This window comes from Palaemon carinicauda, chromosome 26, assembly GCF_036898095.1.
Source record: "Palaemon carinicauda isolate YSFRI2023 chromosome 26, ASM3689809v2, whole genome shotgun sequence".
NCBI classification, from domain to species: domain Eukaryota; kingdom Metazoa; phylum Arthropoda; class Malacostraca; order Decapoda; family Palaemonidae; genus Palaemon; species Palaemon carinicauda.
In genome coordinates this window covers 31,066,928-31,090,897 of record NC_090750.1, presented here as the reverse complement: position 1 = coordinate 31,090,897, position 23,970 = coordinate 31,066,928, and the positions used below count along the sequence as shown (strand labels likewise).

Below are 23,970 nucleotides of genomic sequence, written 5' to 3'. Positions count from 1 at the left end.
ATAGTTTATATATAAAAGATTTATTTTAATGTTGTTATTGTTCTTGAACTTCTCTTATAGTTTATTTCCTTATTTCCTCTCCTCGCTGAGCTATTTTCCTTGTTGGGCCCTTGGGATTATAGCATTCTGCTTTTCAATCTAGAGTTGTAGCTTAGCTAGTAATAGTAATAATAATAATAATAATGATAATCAGCTGACTTACCACCAAAACAAAAACAGATTTCAGTCTCTTGGTCACATCAGTCTCACACACTTCTTCCAGATTGTGATAAGTTTTAGTATATTTTAAGTTGTCTTTCTTTGAATTTGTTAGGAATTACTGTATGGGGACAGTATTGTGATTTAGATAACCATTGTGAGACATGTGAATGCCTCACTTTTCCTTTAATGGGAAAACAGGGTTCAAGTTCAAAATGAAACTCGCTTTTAGTTCAGGGGGAAATTCAAAGAAGACTAGAATAGTTCTTTTTATACAGAATCGAGGTCCTCTCACAACTCAAATTCTTTATTTAATTTAGGCCCTTCTACTAGACACTTGCATTCATGTAATACTGATTACTCTGGATCATATTATCCATGGTACCAGTAGATTGGCTTTGTGCAATATTGTACCCCTATATTAGAGTAAGGGATATGTGCATGAGTGTTGTAATTCATGGGGTATTAGTTTGTTGAGTGTGGTTGGAAAAGTGTATGGTAGAGTACTGTTTAATAGGATTAAGGATAAAACAGAGAATGCAATTTTAGAAGTACAGGGTGGTTTTAGAAGAGATAGGGGTTATGTGAATCAGATTTTTACAGTTAGGCAGATATGCGAGAAATATTTAGCAAAAGGTAAGGAGGTGTATGTTGCGTTTATGGATCTAGAGAAAGCGTATGATAGAGTTGATAGGGAAGTGATGTGGAACGTGATGAGGTTATAATGAATTGGTGGAAGGTTGTTGCAAGTAGTGAAAAGTTTCTACAAAGGTAGTAAAGCGTGTGTTAGGATAGGAAATGAAGTGAGCGCTTGGTTTCTGGTGAGAGGGGGGCTGAGACAGGGATGTGATGTCGCCATGGTTGTATAACTTGTATTTGTTTCGTAACTGAAATACAAACCACGCTATTTACATGGGGTAATTACTTCGGCGTAGCTGAATGACAAGCCATAAGGGTTTACTACCCCTCCGCTAGTTAGCGGGGAGTAGGGAGGGGTAGCTTGATACCCCTCCCCCCTCACACACATAGTGGGAACTCCTCTTTACTTTTGGCTCGGATGGCGATCGGATGTCTCCGCTCCCATCCTCACTTGACGGCCATTAATGTTTTGTCTTTTTAACTTACCTTTTCTTATACTTAATATATTTAAACATTATTGATGTTTATATATATTCTTGTGTATAGAAGATAGTAAGTTTCCTTCTTTCAGTGTTGTGCGGTGTGTGTTGTGTACGTCTACAAGAGTGATCACCGGCTTAGCCCTAGCCCCCATGATCCTCTTCTTGGTCACGGCCGTTCACTCCTAGGCCACCATGGTTGCCTTCGTGGTGTACGGCCCCTCTCTCGAGGTCGTTCACCTCTTACTCCGTACTACGTCTACGATAGCTTCTCGGGCCGAGTCACTATTTCGTTTTATTGTCTCAATTATTTTTATGAATATAATTGTATTTTTAACTTTTCAGCTCGGGGAACACGTCCCTTCGGGGGTCTGTGATCCTTGGAACATTCTAAGTCAGTTACATAATTATAGTTGTTATAATTCTGTTTTGTTAAGTTTTCGTCCCCCCCCCCCTCGCCCGTGCATGTCACTGGGGGAGGAGGGCGCATACCTACTTACGTTCTTATGTTTTACTTTCCCGCGGGGTTTCTCTTCGAAGTTTCACCCGGGGGAATTTCTGTTAAATAATTATTCATTTTTATTTCCCAGTTTACGATGCTGTTTCTTCGTGCCTGTAGTGTGCCTTCAAAGCAGAGCTATGCCTGGGTAGTCTGCTGTCGCCGCCGTCTCTCTAGGACATCGTCAGGGGCGTTCCCTTCTCTTAGAAGTTTTCCCGTGACTTCTGCCAGCTCTTCAATGCATCCTAGAATGATAAGGAGGATCGCCTCCGGTGTAGTTAGTTAACTTCCCTCCTTACCTTTTCCTGGTCCTTAGGCGGTTATGCTCTTGGGGCTGAGCGACCGCCCTTGTAACTTGCTCAAGGGGCTGAGCGGTTGCAAGGCCGGACCATGGTACTAGCGACTATGCTCTCGGGGCTGAGCGGTTGCTTCTGCAGCTACGCTCAAGGGGCTGAGCAGCTGCAAGATCAGTCTTGATCTCTCGCGTTCGTGAGGGAGGCCGCACTAAGGGCTCCTCTTCGGAGGATTGCTCCTTTTTGTCTCTTCTACGAAGTGTCTCCTATCGTTCGCGTAAGAAGGCACTCATAGAGACTCCTTTCCGGAGGATTGTTCCTGTTTACGTCAGCTGATCTTACGGCCCTTAGGGGCTCCATCACCAGTCTCTTCTACGAAGTGCTCACCTCTCTCGTTCGTGAGAGGCCACTCATAGAGACTCCTCTTCGGACGATTGTTCCTGTTGGAACAGCTTGCTGTTCAGTCACTAACACTTCGGTGTTTAGTGACAGGGAAACTTCGGTTTCTCTTTTTCACTGACCCTTCGGGGTCTCAGAACCTTAATTACGCAGATCCCTCGGGCTCTCGTAACTTTAGTCACTTCCACACTTCAGTGATTAGTGACTGGGAAACTTCGGTTTCTCGTTGCGCTGACCCTTCGGGGTCTCACAACTCAACCCCTCGGGGACTCGCTACTCAGGCTACGTTAGACCTTGGTCTCGTGCCCTCAGTGGACCTGCTGACCTGCCGTATCCGTTCCTGGCTGCTGACGCGCTTTGGGCGCCCACGCTTCCCGTTATCCAACGGTCTCCAACCTCCGGGGCAGGAGAGGCTTTCTCACACCATGAGTAAGTCCCTTAAGCGTCAGGTATCCCCTGCGCGCTAGCGCTCGGCTGCTGTTCCTGAGACTGCATTCCGGAGACACCCTGTTCCAGAGGCTGCTACCAACGTTCCCTGCGCATTAGCGCACATCGTTGGAGTTCCTGAGATAGCGCACAGGCGCTCACCAGCGGTTCAGCCTGCGGTCTCCAAGTCTCTTCTATGAAGGATACCTCTCCCATTCGCGGGAAAGGACCCTCACAGAGACCACTCCTCGGAGTGTTTAGCAGTTCGTCCTGTTGATCGTCGGCACTCTGAAGCAGACCTGCCTCGGTCCTCTTCAGGGGATGCCCTCCCTTTTAGGGACACATCCCAGTTCCTGATCTACGAGTTAGCTGATACTTCAACCTAGCGTGCACGCGCTCTCTCCGACGATCTTCTGTTGCGTTCTAGACGCACAAGGGCCGACGATCTTCACTCGCGCGCAAGCGCCGAAGATCGTCTGCGCTCGGGATGGTTTCCCTCGCGCGATCATCGAGGCCCTTCCGCGCGCGATCGTCGAAGATCGTTAGCCGATGATCTTCTGATACGTGCTAGGCTCGCAAGCGCCGACGATCTTCATAACGCGCATAAGCGCCGAAGATCGTTCCACACATGGGATGGTTTCCTGCGTGTGATCTTCTAGGTCCGTCCGTGCGCGGTTTCCCGCGCGCGATTGTCAAAGACCGTTAGCGATCTTCTGATTCACGCTAGTTCATAACGCGCATAAGCGCCGAAGATCGTTCCACACATGGGATGGTTTCTCGAGCGTGATCTTCGAGGTCCGTCCAAGCGCGGCTTCCTGCGCGCGATTGTCAAAGACCGTTAGCGATCTTCTGATCCGCGCTAGGCGCGCAAGCGCCAACAATCTTCATAACGCGCGTAAGCGCCGAAGATCATTCCGCTCGCGGGATGGTAATATCATTCCGCGCGCGGGATGGTAATATCATTCCGCGCGCGGGATGGTTTCCTGCGCGCGATCATCGACGTTTCCTCACGCGATCATTGCGGATCATCCGCGAGCGGTTTCCCGCTCGTCCTCGCACGGTTTCCCGCTCGTCCTCGCACGGTTTCCCGCTCGTCCTTGCACGGTTTCCCGCTCATCCACACGTGGGATGGTTGCCCGCGCGCGATCATCACAGATCGTCCGCGCGCGGTTTCTCGCGCGATCGTCGTAGGTTGTCCACGCGCGGGCACCGAAGGTTTCCCGCGTGATCGCCGACTATCTTCTCTTGTGCGAGCGCTGACAATCGTCTTACATAGCCGGAGATCGTACGCTCGCGGGCACCAATGGTTTCCCGCTCACAATCACCGACGACCTTCTCTCGCACAAGCGCCGACGATCTTCGTACACGCGTAGACGCCGAAGATCGTCCGCGTTATTTCTTCCGCGCGCGGGATGGTTTCCCACGCGCAATCACCGACGTTCTTCTGCTGTGCACAAGCACCGGCGATCTTCTGTCGCCAGATCATCCGTGCGTGGGATGGTTTCCCACGCAATCGCCCACGATCTTTCGCGCGCAAGCGCCAACGATCTTCATACGTGCGGAAGCGCCGAGGATCGTCCGCGCGGGCACCGATGGTTCCCCCCGCATGATCGCCCATACGCCCACGCTCACGCGGGTACGCGCAAGCGGGATTATCCTGCTACGCACGTTTCATTCACGCGCTACCCAGAACTGTGCTTTTCGCGCGATCACCAGCGTGATCGGCGCACCGTTCTCCAACACGATCACGCCCGAATTACATCAGGGATTCTGGCGGTCAGGCCACCTTAGCGTTCCCCTCCCCGCAGTGCAGAGCAGCACCCTCTCCGGAGGAGGGGAGGTTTCCGGACAGGTCAAAGGCCTCTTCTCCCTTCATTGCAGATTCTCTACGGGCGAACCCTCATGTGTCAACTCCTCCAAGGTATCAAACAATCCTCTTCCCTCCAGAAGGACTATCTGACAGCGCGACGGTCGGTCAGCAACCCTGGTGGGACACCGTTGTCAGAGCGCTTACGCAGGCGATGAGCCTGTGCTTTCTGACTGGGGTCACTAATCAGTAGCAACTTCCTCCCCCCTGAAGAGGGAGAGAAGAATCCCTGACATGGTATATCCTCCAAGGACTATCCTGTCTCTTCGCAAGTCCTTGCGCAGGCTCCTATCCCTCCTCAGACTTCCTCCCCCTCCCCTGCAGATGAGCATTACCCATCCCCGGGAGGGTCGGAAGATCCGGTCCTCTCCCCCATCACACCAAAGGGGGAATCCCCGCCTCTTCCTGAGAAATCTCCTCGTGCGGAGGGGGCGAAAGCCTTACATTCTTCATTGCTGGAGTCCTGTTTCTCTCCTAGGAGGGAACCGAAGGGCCAGTCTTCTGCAAGGACCCAACAGGAACCAGATGGACCCTTGGAGCATGTCTACGAGTCTCCCCAGGAAGAGCCTCCGGGGACGGGAGACCTCGCTGCCAGTCCATCAGGAGGAGAGCTCCAGGGGTCGGAACTCACGTTCTGGCAGATCCTGACCCTCAGGAGGAACCTCAAGGGGACCCCAGACCCAGAGATTCCTCCTCGTAAGGGAGGGATGCGGTCCGGGACCGAATCTCTGCCACCCAAGAATAAAGGTTTTTGACTTGACTTTGACTTGTGCAGCTTTGCCCTGGTCTCAGGGAATGAAGAGCGCCAGAGACAAGGCCGGGGGCCAGCTCTCTGAGCTTGCCTCCTTCAATACTTCCGGTCGGTAACGAGCCCCTCCCTCCTCCCTGGGTAGGGATCGGTAAGGGGACAGAAGTCCAGACCATGTTGAGGAAGCGCTCCCTCCAAGAGGTTGCCAACGGGTCCCTAGGCTTCTTCAATCGACTCCTCCCTGTGGGAAGGCATCTGGAGGCTGGAGACCGGTCATCGTCCTATCGACACTGAACGGGTTTGTCAAACAGTCTCCGTTCAGCATGGCGACGGCAGACACGGTCAGTCTTGCGGTGAGACCACAAGACTTCATGTGTACACTGGACCTGTAGGACGCATACTTCCAATCCCGGTCCACCCGTCTTCAAGGAAGTACTTTGGACTTTGCCTGGAAGACAGGTATACCAGTTCAAGGTGGTGTGCTTCGGTCTCTCCACAACACCTCAAGTGTTCGCTGAGGCTTCCACTCTGATCTCTTCATGGGCTCACAGGATTGGCATCCGTCCCCTCTGTTTCCTGGGCGACTGGCTGATCCTAGCAGACTCGAAGGCAACCCTTCTTCGCCATCGGGACAAGTTCCTCGGACTTTGCCAAGTTCTAAGGATCATGGTAGTCCTCAAGGAGTCCTCCCCGCAGCTCTCTCAGAGTCTGGTATACCTAGGCATGGTCTTAGACACCAATCTCCCGAAGCCTTCCGTTCAGACGACAGGATAGCAAGGCTGAGGAAGGTTGCGAGACCTTTCTCCACACAAGAAGAACCTCCAACCCAATCGTGGTTACGTCTCCTCAACCATTTCTCCTCCCTGGCCCGTCTGGTTTCCAACAGTCGCCTCAGAATGAGTTCTCTTCAGTGGCGACTCAGGGCGCGGTGGAGTGAGGGACACAACTCCCCGGACACCTGGATCCCTATGGGACAACCGGAACAGACGGACCCCAGTGGTGGAAACAGACGAGAATCTACAAAGGGAGTGGACCTTCTCGTCCTCCACCCAGACTTGATGCTTCTTTTCGGATGCGTCAAAGAAAGGGGGTGGGCCCACGTTCTGAACCACGGGACCTCAGGCCGGTGGTCAGAACGAGGAAAGTACCTTCTCTAGACCTACTAGAGATGAAAACCGTGTTTCTGGCACTTCAGTAGCTCCACCAAGCCTGGCGGACTACTCTGTGGTTGTGAGGATCAACAACACCACAGTGATGGCTAACATGCTCAGACAGGGAGGTACTTTTTCAGTACAGCCATCCCATCCTGCAGTAGAGATACCGAGATGGCCCGAGTTCCCCTCGATCACCCTAGTAGCTCGCTTTATTCCAGGCAAAGGAATGGGCTCGCCGACAGTCTGAGCAGTGCGACTCAGACACCAGATACCGAGTGGTCTTTGGATCTTCAAGTAGCCTACTAAGTCCTGACTCGGTGGGGCTCCCCTCTGTGGACCGGTTCGCTACAGCGCTGAACTGCAAGCTCCCGCTGTACTGCTCCCCGGTCCCGGACCCCAAGGCCCTCTGGTAAGATGCATTCCAGCAACGGTGGGACAACATCGAAGTGTTCGCCTTCCCCCGTTCTGGCTGATGAGGAGAGTACTCTACAAGACCAGAGTTCGGTCAGTCTCTCAATGACCTCCATAGCTCCGCTAGGGCCTCTCGCAGAATGGCTCACCAGTCCCTCTGTAACTCCTTACGGAGGCTCCGAGGGAACTGCCTCCACGTCACGGGTTACGCACACAACCACATGCCAACATCCTCCACATAGCCGTAGTTTTGCATCGACTTCACGCCGGGAGACTATCAAGCATCTTCTCAAAGAGAGAGGATTTTTGTAACAAGTTGCGAAAAGGAGGTCTGGACACCTGCGCAAGTCTTCCGCAGTAGTCTCCCAAGCGATGGGGCGAGTTACTGTGGTCGGTGACGTGGAGAGGGTAACCCTCCACACGATGCCGCTTCCAGCAATAGCGGAGCTCTTCGTGTATTTGCGGGATGAAATGTGCCTTTCAGTTTTGGCTGTGAAAGGCTATCTCTCAGCCTTAGGTCTTGCCTTCAGGCTCAAAGGATAGACATTTCTCCCTCGCTGGAACTCACTCTCTCTCATATGAAGCCATGTCCTCTCCTGCCCTCAGACAGAAGTGAGACCTCCTCCTTGGAACGTGGTTCGAGTCCTCAAGTCTAAGGAGACCTCCCTACGAACCACTACGTAAGGCCCCAGATCACCACCTTACCGGGTAGACAGTGTTCCTGCTAGCCTTATCCTCGGCCAAGCGAGTCTCATGGTCTCTCATACGACATCGCCCATTCAAGGGGATAGGGGGAGGTAACGTTCAGGTTCGTTCCTGAGTTTTGTTGCCAAGACTCAGAACCCGGGAGTGCCGAACCCGCGGTTCGACTCTTTCCAGGTTTCGAGTCTCTGTCCTGTAACAGATGACCCAGATCATCTCCTACCTTGCCAGTAGGGAGTCTGAGGTGGTGTCTTAAGAGAGCAGCTGCAGTTCGTCCCCAGGTTCAAGCCTCGTTCGTGGACACTGGGAAAACGAAGAGAAGGGTCACCAGGAATACCATCTCAACCTGGATTCGCAGGGTGTTACACCTGGCCTTGAATCCTGACCCTTCTCCGTCACATCGCCCTAGAGCGCATGATGTCAAGGGCGTAGCTACGTCCCTGCCCTTCATGAAGTATCATTCAGTGACGCAGGTCCTGCAAGTGGGGGTGTTGAAGCGTCAGACCACCTTCATAGCCCCTTACCTGCAAGACATGACCCACAGGAAGCTCGATACGTTTCTATCGGCCCTGTGGTGGCTGCACAACAGCTGGTCTAAACCTCAGGCTCCTTAATGGACAAGTAGCAGAAGGTTGAGGGCATTGTTACCTGGTGTTAGTCTGCATGAATGAAAAGATCTGTCTGGCCCTTATTCTTTTCTTCATCCTCTCCTCCCTTGGAGAAAGCAGCATCCTGGGTTCTCTGCACAGCTGACCTCAAACCACTGCAGGTAGACCATGCTTCCTTGTGTTCCTAGTATTAAGTGTAATACAGTCATGTCCCCATACCCTAACGAGGTGGTATTGGGAGAGTCCTAGCCTAGATTTCCTTCTGAGGAACTCCAGGTCAACTTCCTAGGACAAGTCACTTTTCACCTTCGCACACACCTTACGTAGGCCGCGGCAGTTTCACAACCGCTAGCGAGGAGCAGGGATTCCCTATTGTTCGAGTACTTATTCGCTCGAATATGGAATCCTCGGGGAAGCCAAAGCCAGTATGGCCGGGACTTACCACCCTTTCTAAGGGTTAAGTCACCCCATGTAAATAGCGTGGTTTGTATTTCAGTTACGGAACATATGACAAATTCGTAGATAATTTGTATTTTTTCTAACTATACAAACCTTAGCTATTTACACATATTTGCCCGCCAGCCCTGTCCCCCAAGATAAGTCCTACCTCTAAGTAAAGTGGAGTTCGCACTGTGTGTGTGAGTGGGGAGGGTAGCAAGCTACCCCTCCCTACCCCCCGCTAACTGGCGGAGGGGTAGTAATCCCTCGTTAAAATTCTTATGGCTTGTCATTCAGCTACGCCGAAGTAATTACCCCATGTAAATAGCTAAGGTTTGTATAGTTAGGAAAAATACATATCTACGAATTTGTCATGTTGATGGAGTGGTGAGAGAGGTGAATGCTCGAGTGCTTGAACGAGGATTGAAACTAGTAGATGAGAATGATCGTGAATGGAAGGTAAATCAGTTGTTGTTTGTGGAAGATGCTGTACTGGTTGCAGACTCGCAAGAGAAGCTTGGCCAATTAGTGAGAGAAATTGGAAGGGTATGTGAAAGAAGGAAGGTGAGAGTTAATGTGGGTAAGAGTAAGGTTATGAGAGACGAGAAGGGAAGGTGGTGCGAGGTTGTATTTTTACAAAGACAATGTTGATAAATCATGATTATTATGAATTTTATGTTCTTTTTTGGGTATTAATAAAAGAAAACAAAGTTATTTATCATAATGTATTGAGGTATTGAGCAAAAGGATCTTCATTTTATGATTATAAATGAAGATCCTTTCTTCTTTTTGGCTCATGTGAGGCAAGGCCGCCGCTCCTCTATCCACAACACTCTCTCTGCACTACCAATATTACCCTCTTCTGAACTCTTAATAGAGTGAATTTTATTCATCCTCATTTTAGCAAGATGTTGAAATTGTGTTTTCCTCATTGAAATGATAAAATTATTTTTGAAAACAAGAAAACAAACGTAAAAATGAGTGAATGTCAGAGGGCGTTCAAAGTTTTTCTTTATATTTTATTAAAGATAATATTGATAAATCCTGATTATTATCAATTTTGTTCCTTTTTGAATATTAATAAATGAAAACAAAGTTATTTATCATAATTTATCTTGCCTCTTTTGCTCGTATCAGGCAATGCCCTGGCTTCTCCATCCAAACAATCTCTCTCTCTCTCTCTCTCTCTCTCTCTCTCTCTCTCTCTCTCTCTCTCTCTCTCTCTCTCTCTCTCTCTCTCTCTCTCTCATATATGAAGTCTTAATAGAGCAAATTTTCTTCTTATGTTAGCAAGATGTTGAAATTGTCTTTTCCTCTTTATAAATTGATAAGATTCTTGCCAAAAGCAAGCAAAACAAACAAAAATGAGTGAATGTCAGAGGTCAAACTCAGGCATATACTCTTTCTCAGGTTTGTGGTAGGACTGGAGGGCAAGGGTGTAATTTACCGTTTGCGACTCGTGGAAGTTATACAGATGCCATTGTTCACAAGTTTTTTTACATTAAGATGTAATAATTACCAAAATTTACGATAATTGAAGAAATACTGCATTTTCTTGTAGTGAACAATATGGTTTATTGAGTTTCTTTTACTAATTACTCTGTGACTATGAAAGTAAGAAGAATTTTGACGAAATATTTCGTATATGCATTCTTCATTGCCATACGAAGCTCAGTGGATTTTTTCAGGATTTTGTGTTTTTCTTCCTATACCTCCATATATTGGCATTCTTCCCGGCCCCCTTAATTCTGCACAGTACATTATTATTTACAGATTTCCAATGCTATTATTATTCTGTATTAAGCAATTTATAATGCTAAATTTTGTGTTTTGTCACTTTAGAGATTTTTTACAGTTAAGAAATTTGGTGTCAAATTTAGCATTTTTACTTTATAAGAATTTAGCTAACACAAAACATGCAGATAGCCAGAGTTGACCATTATTATTATTACTATTATTATTATTATTATTATTATTATTATTATTATTATTATTATTATTATTATTATTAATTGCTAGGCTACAACCCTAGTTAGAAAAGCAGAATGCTATAAGCCCAGGGGCTCCAGCAGGGAAAATAGCCCAGTGAGGAAAAGAAACAATGAAAAATAGAATATTTCATGAATAGCAACATTAAAATGAATATCTCATACATAAACTATAAAAACTTTAACAAAACAAGAGGAAGAAAAATAAGGTAGAATAGTGTCCCCTAGTGTACCCTCAAGCAAGAGAACTCTAACCCAAGACAGTGGAAGATTATGGTACAGATGCTATGGCTCTACCCAAGACTAGAGAACAATGGTTTGATAGAAGAGCTGCTTACCCTAGCTAAAGAGTCTCTTATCTTTACTAAGAGGAGAGTCGCCACTGAACAATTACAGTGGAGTAACCCCTTAGAAAAAGAAGAATTATTTGGTAATCTCAGTGTTGTCAGGTGTATGAGGACAGAGTAGAATATGAAAAGAAAAGGCCAGACTATTCGGTGTGTGTGTGTAGACAAAGGGAAAATGAACCGTAACCAGAGAGAAGGATCTAATGTAATACTGTCTGGTCAGTCAAAGCACCCCATAACACTCTAGCGTTAGTATCTCAACGGGTGGCTGGTGCCCTAGCCAACCTACTACCTACCTACATGAATTAACTCCACACTTGTAACCCAGATGATCATTTGTAACCCACTTCTAAACCAAATAACTGTGCAAGTAACCTTAATTTACAGTAGTATCTTGGTTTACATGTCTGATTTGTTCTGGGAGCAAGCTTGCAGCCTAAAAAGCTCATATTCTAAAAACTGTTAATTCCATAAAGAATAAAGGAAGTTCACTTGATGTATTCCATAAATCCATAAATTCACATGTGTACTCATTTGTAAAGGTTTTGTAATGGTAGTTATTGAACAATTTGTAACCCCCAACATGAGAAATGAATAGAAATGGCTCATTCACAGTGGAAAATAGAAATAACTTGTAAATTAGGTTGCATTTTACCTTTGAGAAGTTAAGGCTTTCATGAGGGAGGAGGAGGATGGAATTACTGCTTGGATGGAGAATCTCCCTCCATGAGCAAATTTTGGTAAAATATTGGGAGTGCTCTCTCTTGAACGACATTTACTATCCTTAATAGAAACACTTAGGTTACGGACATTTGTTTGTCTTTTTTACTCATACGTTTAATTTTAACTAAGAACTTATCTAGAGATGACGGCATTTGCTTTTTCTCTGCAATTATAGGAAAATGAGGTAAAAATCACATTAACATGGAGTGAATGCTGCTTGGGTTGCATGTGGGCACCCAGTGACATTTCATGTTACAGTAATCTCGTTAGTACTTCTTCATAAAAAAGCTCATACAATTTTAAAGTTTAGCTTGTTAACCAATTTGAATTTGTATGGTTGTATTCAAACTTCACTTATAAACCAAGTCCTTACTGTATTGACACAATGAAATGGCTAAAAACATTTTAAAAACCAGAAATGTTGCTAACAGCTATAAATAAAGTTTTTCTTTTCTCTTTTTTTTAGAAAAAACAAAAGTTGTTCCGTAACCGAAATACAAACCACGCTATTTACATTGGGTTTACCTTTTAGCGTAGCTGAAATGGCGAGCCATTAGAATTTAACGAGGGTGTATTACCCCCTGCGCTAGTTAGCGGGGCGGTAGGGGAGTGGTAGCTAGCTACCCCTCCCCCCCCCCCCCTCACACACCGGTGAAGCTCACTTTCACTTTTGGCTCGGACTGGGACAGACGTCTCTGTCTATGTCCTCGCTTGTCAGCCATTGTTTGTTTTGTCTTTACTTAATCACTTACTTTTCTTTTACTCAATATATATGTAAAAAAAATTTTCATGTTTGTATATATATTTGAGTATAGAAATCAGTAAGTTTCCTTTTCAGAGATTTGTGTGTGTAGTGTACGATATCTCCGTGGAGCCCTCGGCAGTTTAGGCCACCACGGTGTATTTTTATGGGTCGCGATCGAGTTTGACTTCGGTCTTTCTCTCTCTCTCATGAGGTCGTTCACCCTTTTACTACGTTACTACGCCTTTTGTTGCTTCCTTCCCGTGTGGGGGGTTGCTACGCCGTACGTTTTGTCTCAATTAGTTTATGAATCTAATTGTATTTGTTAATTTTTCAGCTTTGTAGAACGATTCCTTTCGGGGTTTTTGTTCTTTCTTTAGTGTTTATTAATTTTTTTAAATTATATAATTACATAGTTACATAATTATAATTGTTATTATTCTGTTTTGATTACAGCTCTCCTTCCGTGAGTGTAAGTGGTTGTGAGGGCACGTGCCTGTTGTGTAATTCTTGTTTTCCTTTCCCTCGGGATTCCTCTTCGGAGCCTTCTCGGGAGAATGAATGTGTACTAATGATTTTTGTTTTATTTTTTTACAGTTACCGATCTAGTTCGTTTCTGTAATAGGGTAACGGTGTGAGCTGTCTTGTTGAGGCCTGGGGATTCGACTGTTGCTGCCTCCCCTTTGGATTTTCGCCAGGGGCGTGTCTCCTTCTACTGGAAGTACTCCCGTGATGATTGACAGCTCTCCAGTTCATTTTAGAACTCTCAGGAGGCTCGCCTCCTTGGGTGGGTAACTTTCCTTCCGAGGGAAGTTTTTCCTGTCCAGGCTTGAGTTTTTCCCCTTTTGGGGGCTTCTTCTCTTGCCTTTATTTCGTGCGACTATGCTCTTGGTGCTGAGCGGTCGCACCTGCAGTTTTGCTCAAGGGGCTGGGCAACTGCAGGAGCCCCTCTTCGGAGGATTGCTCCTTTTAGGTCACTGGCTGACCAGTCTCTTCTACGAAGTGTTTCTCTTTCGTTCGCGAGAGAGTACACTCATAGAGACTCCTCTTCGGAGGTTTCTTCTGCTGTTGTTGCTGTTGGCCTCCTTCGCCGTAAGGCTCACCGTCCGCCTCGTCGTAAGGGCATCCCATCTCCCTATAAGGGTGCTAAGAGGCGCCTTTTTGAATCTCCGTATGCAGCCTACAACTCCTTCTTCTTGATCTTCCGCCCCTGGTGCAGATGGACAGCAGTCTGACCTCATCTTCCGACGGGCAACGGTCTTCCCGACGAACAACGGTCTTCCCGACGGACAACGGTCTTCCCGACGGACAACGGTCTTCCGACGGACATCAGTCTCCCGGCGGACAGACAACGGTCTTCTGACGGACATCAGTCTCCCGGCGGACTGACAACGGTCTTCCGACGCACATCAGTCTCCCGACGGACAACGATCCCTTCAGGGCAAAGGGTTGCCTCCCACGGGGGTTCTTCCCTTGCGTGTCAGGGTTCCCTTACGCGCCCTTCTGCTGTGTTCTCTCCTGCTCCTGCTCAGTGTTAGCACACAGGCGCTCTCCTGCTTATCAGCGCTTTCCTGTTCGCTAGCGCTCTCCTGTTCGCCAGCGCTATCCTGTTCGTCAGCGCTCTCATGATGATCATCTCTGCTGTTCCTGTTGGTTCCTGTTACGCGCCCTGTGCGCCCACGTTCGCCCTTGCGATCTAGAACTTCGGTTCAGGTCTGGGTCAAGGACTCTTCTCTACGCACAGGCTTCCACTCGTTGCCTTCTGCTCGCCAGTGACCTTAGACGCGTCAACGTTCACCTGCTCGTCAGCGATCTCCTACGCGTCAACGATCGCCATCGATCTGCCACGCGTGTCAGTTCCCCTGAACACCATCAGTAGCGATCTAGCGCTCGCCTACTGTGGACCACGATCTCCGGTAGCTGAGTCTTGCCGTAGATCTTCCTCCTGCTCGCCAGCGCTCACCTTTACTTCTGTCCTTCTGTCCGCCAGCTTTCTTCAATCGCCAGCGCACATCTGCGCGCCCTTCTTTGCCACGCACCAATGGGCGCCAACGGTTTTCGGACCGTCTAGGATCGCCTGATTAACAGCTTGCTTCAGCGCTTACCTTCCTGATGCACCTGCGCGCCTTCTGTTAGCACAATGCGCACTAACCATCACTAGTCTCTCTCGCTTTGGCAATCGCCTACGCGCCCGCGCGATTCTTCACCTGCGCGCTAGTGTTTTTGTTAACGCACCACCGCTCGACAAACCGCCGTCGCTTCCCGACGCGCCATCGCTTGCCAACGCGCCTTCTCTCTCCTACGGGCTATCGCTCGCCAGAACACGCCTTCGCTCGTCAACGCGCCATCGCCCGCCTATGCGTCATCGGTCTCCCGACCACCTGCGCTCGCCCACGTTCCTGCGTGACCGCACGCCTACGCTCATGCGGGACCGCGCACATGCTCTTCAATGTTCGCCCGCGCGCGAACCAACGGTATTCCATCGCGCGGACGGGGGGTGTTCCGTCGCACGGACGGGGGGTGTTCCGTCGCACGGACGGGGGGTGTTCCGTCGCGCGGACGGGCGGCGTTCCGTCGCGCGGACCGACGGTGTTCCGTCGCGCGGACGAACGGTGTTCCGTCGCGCGGACGGGCGGTGTTCCGTCGCGCGGACCGACGGTGTTCCGTCGCGCGGACCGACGGTGTTCCGTCGCGCAGACCGACGGTGTTCCTTCGCTCGAACGTCGGCTTAATTCTTGCAGTATCCTTTGCTCGCCCATGGGTTATCGCTCAACGACCACCAGCTCTCGCCGTTCCTACCACGCTCACCCTCCTTCTGCGCTCCTTCGCTCACCTTCGTTTGCGTTCCTGCGTGCCCACCACGTTCGCCCACGCGCAAACCATTGATTTACCATCGCGTGAGCTCCAGGGCGATTGCGACCGCGATTCCCTTGGGGTTTCGCAGCATGGCCAGCCTGGCGAGTCTTCTGGAGCGTATTTCCAGAACACGGCCTCACCCCGTAAACGCAGAGCATGGCACATGCAAGAATAGGAAGAATCTTCAGGGAGGTCTGAGCAACATTCTTCTTTCCAGAACCTGGGTTAACCCTTCCCCGTCATTCCCTGGAAGGGTTTTTGGCGGGGGGCTTTCCGTTCGAGATTTCTCCATCGGCCAAGGGGTGACTGGTTTACCCCTTCCTCTTCTCCATCTTGTGAAAGGGGCTTTCCAGGTCCTTTCCCTCCTCGGTTGCGACCCGAGGTTTTGTTCAAGGAAGCTACAGGAAGGTCATGGGTACTTTCCTCCTCTCGGGCTCAAGCACCTTGGCGTTTCGTCATCAAGTATCGAACTTGCGGGCAAGCTCGATGTTGGACCATCTGGTCGCAATGACCGAGGGCTTCCTTTCGGGTGTCTCATCCGTGGATGTCGACAACCTCAGACACCCTTCCATCCTTGAGAAGAGTTTGTTTGTGCCCAAGGACAGAGACATAGACAGCGGCTGTGCGGAGCAAGTCGGCTTCCATTTTCACTCCTCCAAGGCGCTTTCTTCCAGACCCTGCAGGGCTCCAGCGCCTCTTTCTTTCAGCTACGTCGGCCTAAGTTATCGGACCGGCTACGACAACTGAGACAAGGTGTCCAATTGCAGTTCCCTCCTGTCAGGAACAGGTGGCACGGGAGGCTCTCCCGGGGGCCATAGTCCTAGAGGGAGCAGCAGAGTTCACGAACTCTAGGATTGGCATCCCCCCCCCTGCAGGTTTCACGCTGGGAGGATGCCTAAGGTTACTCATCCGGATGACAGCTTCCCGATGCCCATTCCTGTACGATCTCTGTGATCAGCCAAGGATATCGCGCCTGTCGTCTCTGTCAGCGAATTCAGTGTTTCTGAACCTCTATGCCATAGGGTCGGCAAGAGTTTGCCCGTTTGGGCAGAATGATCCATGCCTTAGGAGAAGGTCCTCCATAGGATTGTCGACGGCTTCACCCCCGGCTTCTTCAGTCGATCCTTTCTTGTAAGGAAGTATCTGAGACGGGAGTTCCGTAGTCGACCTCTCAGCCCTGATCAAGTTTGTCGAACAAACTTCGTCCAGCGTGGAACAGCAGAATCTATCAGACTGGTAACGAGGCGACAGGACTCCTTAGGCCATGGATCGGAAGGACGGGTACTTTCAGTTTCCATTCTATCCATCTTCCAGGAAGCTCGTGGAATTCAGCCTAGACTACAGGTATTCCTGCTTAAGATGCAGTGTGGCGATCCCGCCGTGGCATCGCAGGTTTTTTTCCCCAGAGAACTCTCCCTGCTTTTCTCATGGCCGCTCAGGTGCAGGCTTCCGCCTTCTTCGCCTTTTGGAGGTCTGGTCAACTCCGGCAGGCTCTGGTTCGACCTTCTTCAGCGCCGGGACAAGCTTCCGGATGCTTACCATGAATGGGGGTTCATGGTATTTTGCTAGGAGCCTTCTCTTCTGACTCAACATCTGGAGTATTTAGCCATGATATTGAGTCAACGGCCTTACCACGTTGGAAACCCCGCTTGTCGCCCGTCCAGCGAGGTTAAGCAACGTCGGTTCTGGTCGGTACTTGGATGGGTGACCGCCTGGGGACGCCAGATTCTGTTGCCACCTCCTCCGAGCCTTCCCTTCAGTTGACTGTGGCAAGGCTGGGGAGAGTCGCAGTACCTGTTCTCAGTCAAGCAGAGCTTTCAGCCCTACCTTGGAACGTTTCCTAGTTCTCTTTTCCTCATTGACCCGTCTAAAGTTCTGAATGGTCTCCTCAGGATAAGTTCCCTGTGGGGCGGCCCAAGTTCCGGTGGTTTCAAAGCAATGATTAACCGGACTTTCTGGCCCCTATGGGACCAGCGGAACGATTATACCTGCAATGGGTGCTGACCTATGGAACCTCTTGATGGGAGTGGATATTCTCGTCCTTTCCCCACTTTTTTATGCTGTTCTCGGACTCGTCAAAAAAAAAAGGGGGGGGGCATGTTCCGGTCCAGGCCTATGGTCAGGACCTGAAGGATTCCTCTCCTTCATTCAAGCAGGCTTAGGGGCCGTAGTCTGGCCCCTCTACAGATCCTACAGCTCATGCCGAGTCGCTCCGTGCGCGTCGACTTCATGGTTCTGGCCTGTTCTAACCAGCAGGGGACGCATTTTCACACCTTCGCATCTTGCAGTAGAGATACTGAGATGATTTGAGAGACTCTCAATACCACCATCGGCTCTCTCATTCCGGGCAGAGGAATGTTCTCTCCGACTATTCGAGCAGAGCCTCGTAGAGAGAGTGTACCTTGGGGTCTTTGGCCTTGAGTAACCAGCAAGTCCTGGTCTGGGGGACCTGATCGCGACAGCTTGGAACCTCAAGCTTCCGCTGTTCTTCCCCCCAGTCTCAGACCCCGAGACTCTGGCAAAATGCATTCCGGTGATGGTGGGACAACATCGACGCCTGCGTCTTCCCTCCTTTGTTGTCTGTTGAGAATGGGTCTCAACAAGACCAGGTTGTCTGTCAACCTTTCAATGGCCCTGAGAGCTCCACTGGGACTATGCGCAGAACGGATTCCGGACCCTCTGCTTCCTTGACGGAACTCCCGGGAGAGCTTCTCCCACGGCACAGGCTACTCAAACAACCACACTGCAACATCTTTCACGAGCCGGGGCGTCGCTTCGGCTTCATGCTTGGAGACACTGCACCTCCTCAAGAAGAGACAACCCGCTACAGTCGCGGGACGGAGGTCGCGTCATCTGAGATAGTCATCCGCAGGGGTCTTCCAGGCGAAGTGGAGAGTCTTCGGTGGTTGGTGTCGTGGGAGATATACCTCTTCCCTTGAGGCCTCTTCTCCAGCAATAACGATCTTATTGCCTTTTGGCGGGAGGAAACTCCTTTCCGCTCTCGGCAATGAAGCCTGTCGCTCAGCCTTTCCCTGACCTTCAGGCTTGAAGGAATAACTTTTTCCTTCCCGCTGGAACTTTCCTCGCTCATGCGAAGCTGCGAACGTCCCTGCCCTAGTCGGAGTGAGACCTCCAACTTGGAGCATGGCTCGGACTTTTTAGTCCCTTGAGAGATCTTCTCAAGACCCTTTACGTCAGGCCTCTGATCGTATTCTGTCTTGGGTCTCCTGCTCACTCTGGCCGTGGCCAGTGTGTAAGCAATCTTCCTGGTCTCGTACGACTCCGCCCTTTCTAAGGAATGGGGGAAGGCAACATTCAGGTTCGCTCCTGAGTTGTTGGCTTGACTCAGAATCTTGGGGGTCCCGGCCCTTCGGTCCAATTCCTTCAAGATTTCGAGTCTCCATTCTGTATCTGATGTCCTAAAACCTTCTCCTTGCCAGTAAAGGAATCGAGGGGTTAGCTTTGGGAACAGCTCTAGTTTGTCCTCAGTTGCAGCTGGTTTGGGAGCATAAGAAGGACACGGGGGAGAGTCACCAGTATACCTCTTCAGCTCGGACTTAAGGACATTCATCTCGACCTGACTCCAGACCCTCCCCCGTCACGTCGCCCTACAGCACGATGTCGGATACATCGCAACGTCCCTCGCCTTCGAGTAATACTACTCTGTGACGCAGGTGCTACAAGCTGGAGTCTGGAAGCGTCTAATGACCTTCGCAGCCCGCTTCCTGCAGGGCGTGATCCACAGGAGTTTCGATACGTTTTCTATCGCTCTGTGGTGGCTACACAACAGCTGGTCTAACCTCAGGCTCTTTTTTGGACAGGTAGCAGAAGGTTGAGGGCATTGTTATCAGGTTTTAGTCTGCATGAACGAAAGAAGTATGTCTTGCCCTTACTTCTTTCTTCATCATCCCCTCTACTGGGAAGCAGCATCCTGGTCTCTGCATAGCTGACCTCGAACCTCTGCAGGTAAACCATGCTTCCTTGTGTTCCGAGTATTGAGTCAATACTGTCGCGTCCCCCATACCCTGACGAGGTGGTATTGGGAACGTCCTAACCCAGAGTTCCTTCTGGAACTCCAGGTCAACTGCCTAGGACGGGTCACACTTCTTCCTTCACACACAAGCTTATGTAGGCCACACGGTTCCTTGCGGAGCAAGGAACTTGTGAGGTGCAGGGACTCCTTTTCTCGAGTGCGACTCACTCGGATTCTGAGTCCCCGGGTAAAGCCAAAGCCAGTATGGCTGGGGACTTTCCACCCTACCTAAGGGGTAAGTCACCCAATGTAAAAAGCGCGGTTTGTATTTCGGTTACGGAACAAATGACAAATTCGAAGATAATTTGTATTTTTCCTTACCATACAAACCTTATCTATTTACACATATTTGCCCGCCAGCCCTGTCCCCCAAGACAAGTCCTACCTCTAAGTGAAAGTGAGCTTCACCAGTGTGTGAGGGTGGGGAGGGGTAGCTAGCTACCAATCCCCCCCCCCCTGCTAAGTAGCGCTGGGGTAATACACCCTCGTTGAATTCTAATGGCTCGCCATTTCAGCTACGCTAAAAGGTAGACCCAATGTAAATAGCTAAGGTTTGTATGGTTAGGAAAAATACAAATTATCTTCGAATTTGTCATATTAGTGTCTACCTGTTGCAGTGAAGCACCACACATTGATCACTAAATATAGCATTGACAGGAAGTATTGAGTTGAAAAATATTGAATTCAAGTAGCTCAATCAATGAAATTAGAGTAAACAGTAAAGGTTTTGATTGTTATACAGTGGTAAAACTTTTTAGGAATTCTGCTCAGCTGGTGAAGTACTCCCATGCACAAAAGTTGAGGAGACAGGTTATTGTTTGATACTGGAGGATTCAGGTTCTAGATGAATACAGTTGTTTTACTCCTGTTCATCTGGATGTTAAACAGACAACAGTAGCCTTTAGATCATAGTTGGGGCATGAATGTGGAGCTGTATATGAATGAAGGAATCAAAGTTATCAGCTTTTATTGTAGGTTCGGTTCTTATATCATTTTGGAGTGCAGAAGACCATTGGAACCTAGTTTACATGAGTTTTGCATTATGTAACAAATTGTCTGCATACATTTTATACCTGTTTTGTCTTTTATCCAGGAAATGTCTTGTCACGAACTTTATTGGGTGGTAGATCAGAGAGGAACGAATTCTTGTTACTGCATGCCTTTACTGGAAAAGATTTTATTGTGCCTGACAGACAGCCTGCAGGTGGAAATCAGAAGGTTAGTTTTATTATCTTTTTTTATGGTAAGTGTGTTGATCTAGTTATGCATTGTAGCATATTGTATGGGTAAATTTGTAAACCTGAAGTTACTTTGAATAATTATACTCAAATATGACACTATAAGTATTTTTTTTTATCAGAAACCATTCAAATTCCAGAAGATTTTTTTTTTTTTGTGGTTGGTCAATTCATTAACATTGATTAACCTAATCTCCAGTAGTTGACTGAATCATTCTTAGTGCATCTACCAACTTGGTAACTGCTTAATAGCTCCAGTATTCTCAGACATTTGTATCAGATCAGGTTTAATATTTAATCTTTAATTTTTTTCCCATTATCCATCAGTTTATTTTCATATCTTTTTGATGAAATTACTCTTCGTAATGTTTTGATGGAATTATTTTTTTTATATCTTTTGTTTAAGTTTGTGTAATGTTGTTGTTAGTTGATATTTTGGTCTTGAGTTACCAACCAATAATTTTTACTGATATTGTGAATGTTTGCTTGTTTATTTATGATATTTACTTCTGATGGTAGTATTTTATTCCTATGAACCTCCGCTAATGTTCATAATACTTCTTTTCTAGCATAGTTTATTGACTGGACTCCCCCAAATTTTTTTAATCCCATTTTCTTTCAGAAGATACATGCCCCAGTAAAATAATGTAACAATCTATCACTTTTTAGTAATTAGCACTCTAATAGTGTCCCATTCATTGGTTTTTCTGTCGGCCTGGTCTGCCCTCCAAATTGTGATAATTTTTATTGTATTTCAAGTTGTCTCCTGCTGAAGGTTTTACCACTTTTGCATTCGCGCTGTGTTGGTAATTAACTGTTGTGTGCAGTACGTGTCATATGGTTGCTCTTAGGGAAAATGTTTCAAATTAAAGTGTTTATAGATCTGGAGAGTATACTCTGCGCAATGGTAAAGCTTTTATGTTGTAATTACTAACTGGCTAGTTGTAAACAAGGAGAACGGCTGGCATTCGATGCATATACTGTACAGGTAAACATCAACTTATTACCTATGCGACTTACGAATGTTCGACTTGAGGACCACTTTTTCTCTGTGATGATGTTACAAGTCTGTCAGAAATAGTACACTATGAGGACTAATATTTTTTTCAGAAACAATCTAGTTTCTTTTATAAAATTGAACTAATTACTCTTGGTAAGTTAGTACACTGGAACCTTGACATACGATTGCCCTAATATACGAATGTTTTGAGATACAACAGAAAATTTTTGAAAATATATGCTTTGATATACAACAAAATATTTCAGATACGATTTTGCCATGTGATAGTTCTATAGGCGACTGATAGATGGCGTTCGGTTTGTTTGTTGTTGCTGCATCCTTAACACTTCATTGTGTAGTTCGTTGTATTTCTGATTATTTTTCGTGTTATTTTGTCTATTTTATTATTTACCATGGGTCCCAAAGCTAAAGACAAAGCACGTGAAAAGAAAAAACCCAAGAAAACGATCTTGAAAATGCAATAATGCTTCCAAAATGAAATAGAATATTTAGTGAGAGAAATGGAAATGATTCTCTCTCTCTCTCTCTCTCTCTCTCTCTCTCTCTCTATCTCTCTCTCTCTCTCTCTCTCTCTCTCTCTCTCTCTCTCTCTCTCTCTCTCTCTCTCTCTCTCTCTCTGTAATAAATGAAATCTTTTTTTTCTATGCTAAATATCTTTTGAGTATAATCAAGCACCACAGAGCTAAAAACTATAAAATATCGTGCATCGGAGGTAACATGACTTGTTAATAAGTAATTATTTGATCCGAAAATTGAGGTTGACGACGGACTAGGCAGGGTTGATCAGCTGATTTGAATGTAAACAATGCATAAGATTATAATTCGCTATGTTTTTTATCATAAATACGATACTAGAATGTGAATATTAAATGCAACATAATTGGATACAGTTGAGTAAAACGCCAGTGAGAAACAAGGACGAAACAAAATGACAAAGAGACGAGACGGGGGGAGGCGGTAGTGTGCGTGCATGTGTTCAGAGTGTCTGGACCTTGCGGTAGCACATTCTAAGCTAAGTCTACGCTAAATCAAATAAATTAGCGAAATCAATGAATTTGGGAAATGCGAGAAGGAATGAAAAATAGGAATGGGAATACGTAGAATGAGGGATAAGCCGTTTAGAATGATTAATTTGATAAAATTTATGAATGAATGCTGGAAAAGTGAAGATGAATAAAATCGCGAAAAATAAAGAACGCAAAGAGTTGGCACGATAGGCCCAGACCTGAAAGTGATGAAAGTCAGGAAAATGAGGCCAAAAAGGCCAGACATGAAGGTGATGATGAGTAAATGTTTACGTAATTAAAAAAAAAAATGAAAATGAGTTCAGCAATGTTATTTTATTCGTGTTTATTACGTAGTTATTAGTCTACATATGTAAATAAAAAGAAAACAAATCGTTCCCTGCTACCCCTCTCTATACCTCCTCCTGCTGGCCTCACGTCATCTTTCCCTGTGGTAAGTAGAATTCCTTTATTTTTTTTTATTGATTTTAATAGATTTATTATCATTTATCACAATACTTTGTTATTTTATCATTATGTGTGTTATTACTCGTTTGAGTATAAATTGTGTATATTATATGTAATTTAGCTGTGTTTTGGTGTGGTTTCATAGCGCTAGAACGAATTAATATATATTACATTATTTTAAATGGGAAAAAATGGTTTGAGATACAGTACAACTGTTTTGATATACAACGATGGTGATGGAACGAATTAAATTCGTATGTCAAGGTTCCACCGTATTGTCTTTAATTGATGATATTCAGTATCTATTTTAGATAAGAAATACACATGGAAAATTTTAATATCTGCTGAGTTCATATCATATGTCTGGTGATGTCATATTTCTGGCGGAAAGCGAGCGGGCAAATTGAGTGATTTCCTTTCAATAGGGTACTGATTAATATTAGTATTCCCAAACGATGCGAAATATTTCATGGGTGTGTATCACTTATGTGTACTGTACTACTTAATGTAAATATGACTACAACTAGGACAGAATCTCATATTTTATGCATTTAATTTGTTTCATCTCTGATAGTAGATCGATATTTATCTAATAAAAGTATACTAATAGGATAAATAGTTCCTTAGAAATAATATATTTCCTTTTATTCTATAAAGATTAAATACTTGATAAGTTGGTATTTTCTTCT

General features: G+C 47.1%; 1 protein-coding gene across 1 annotated transcript in view; it reads left to right on the top strand.

Annotated features, from left to right (window-relative positions):
- The window catches only part of LOC137619873 (DNA polymerase alpha catalytic subunit-like), a 316,081-nt gene that overhangs the window by 223,076 nt on the left and 69,035 nt on the right, over window positions 1-23,970 (top strand). The window contains exon 16 of the mRNA XM_068350163.1: window positions 20,644-20,768. Coding sequence (XP_068206264.1) covers window positions 20,644-20,768 — 125 coding nt within the window. The remainder of the gene's footprint in view (window positions 1-20,643; window positions 20,769-23,970) is intronic.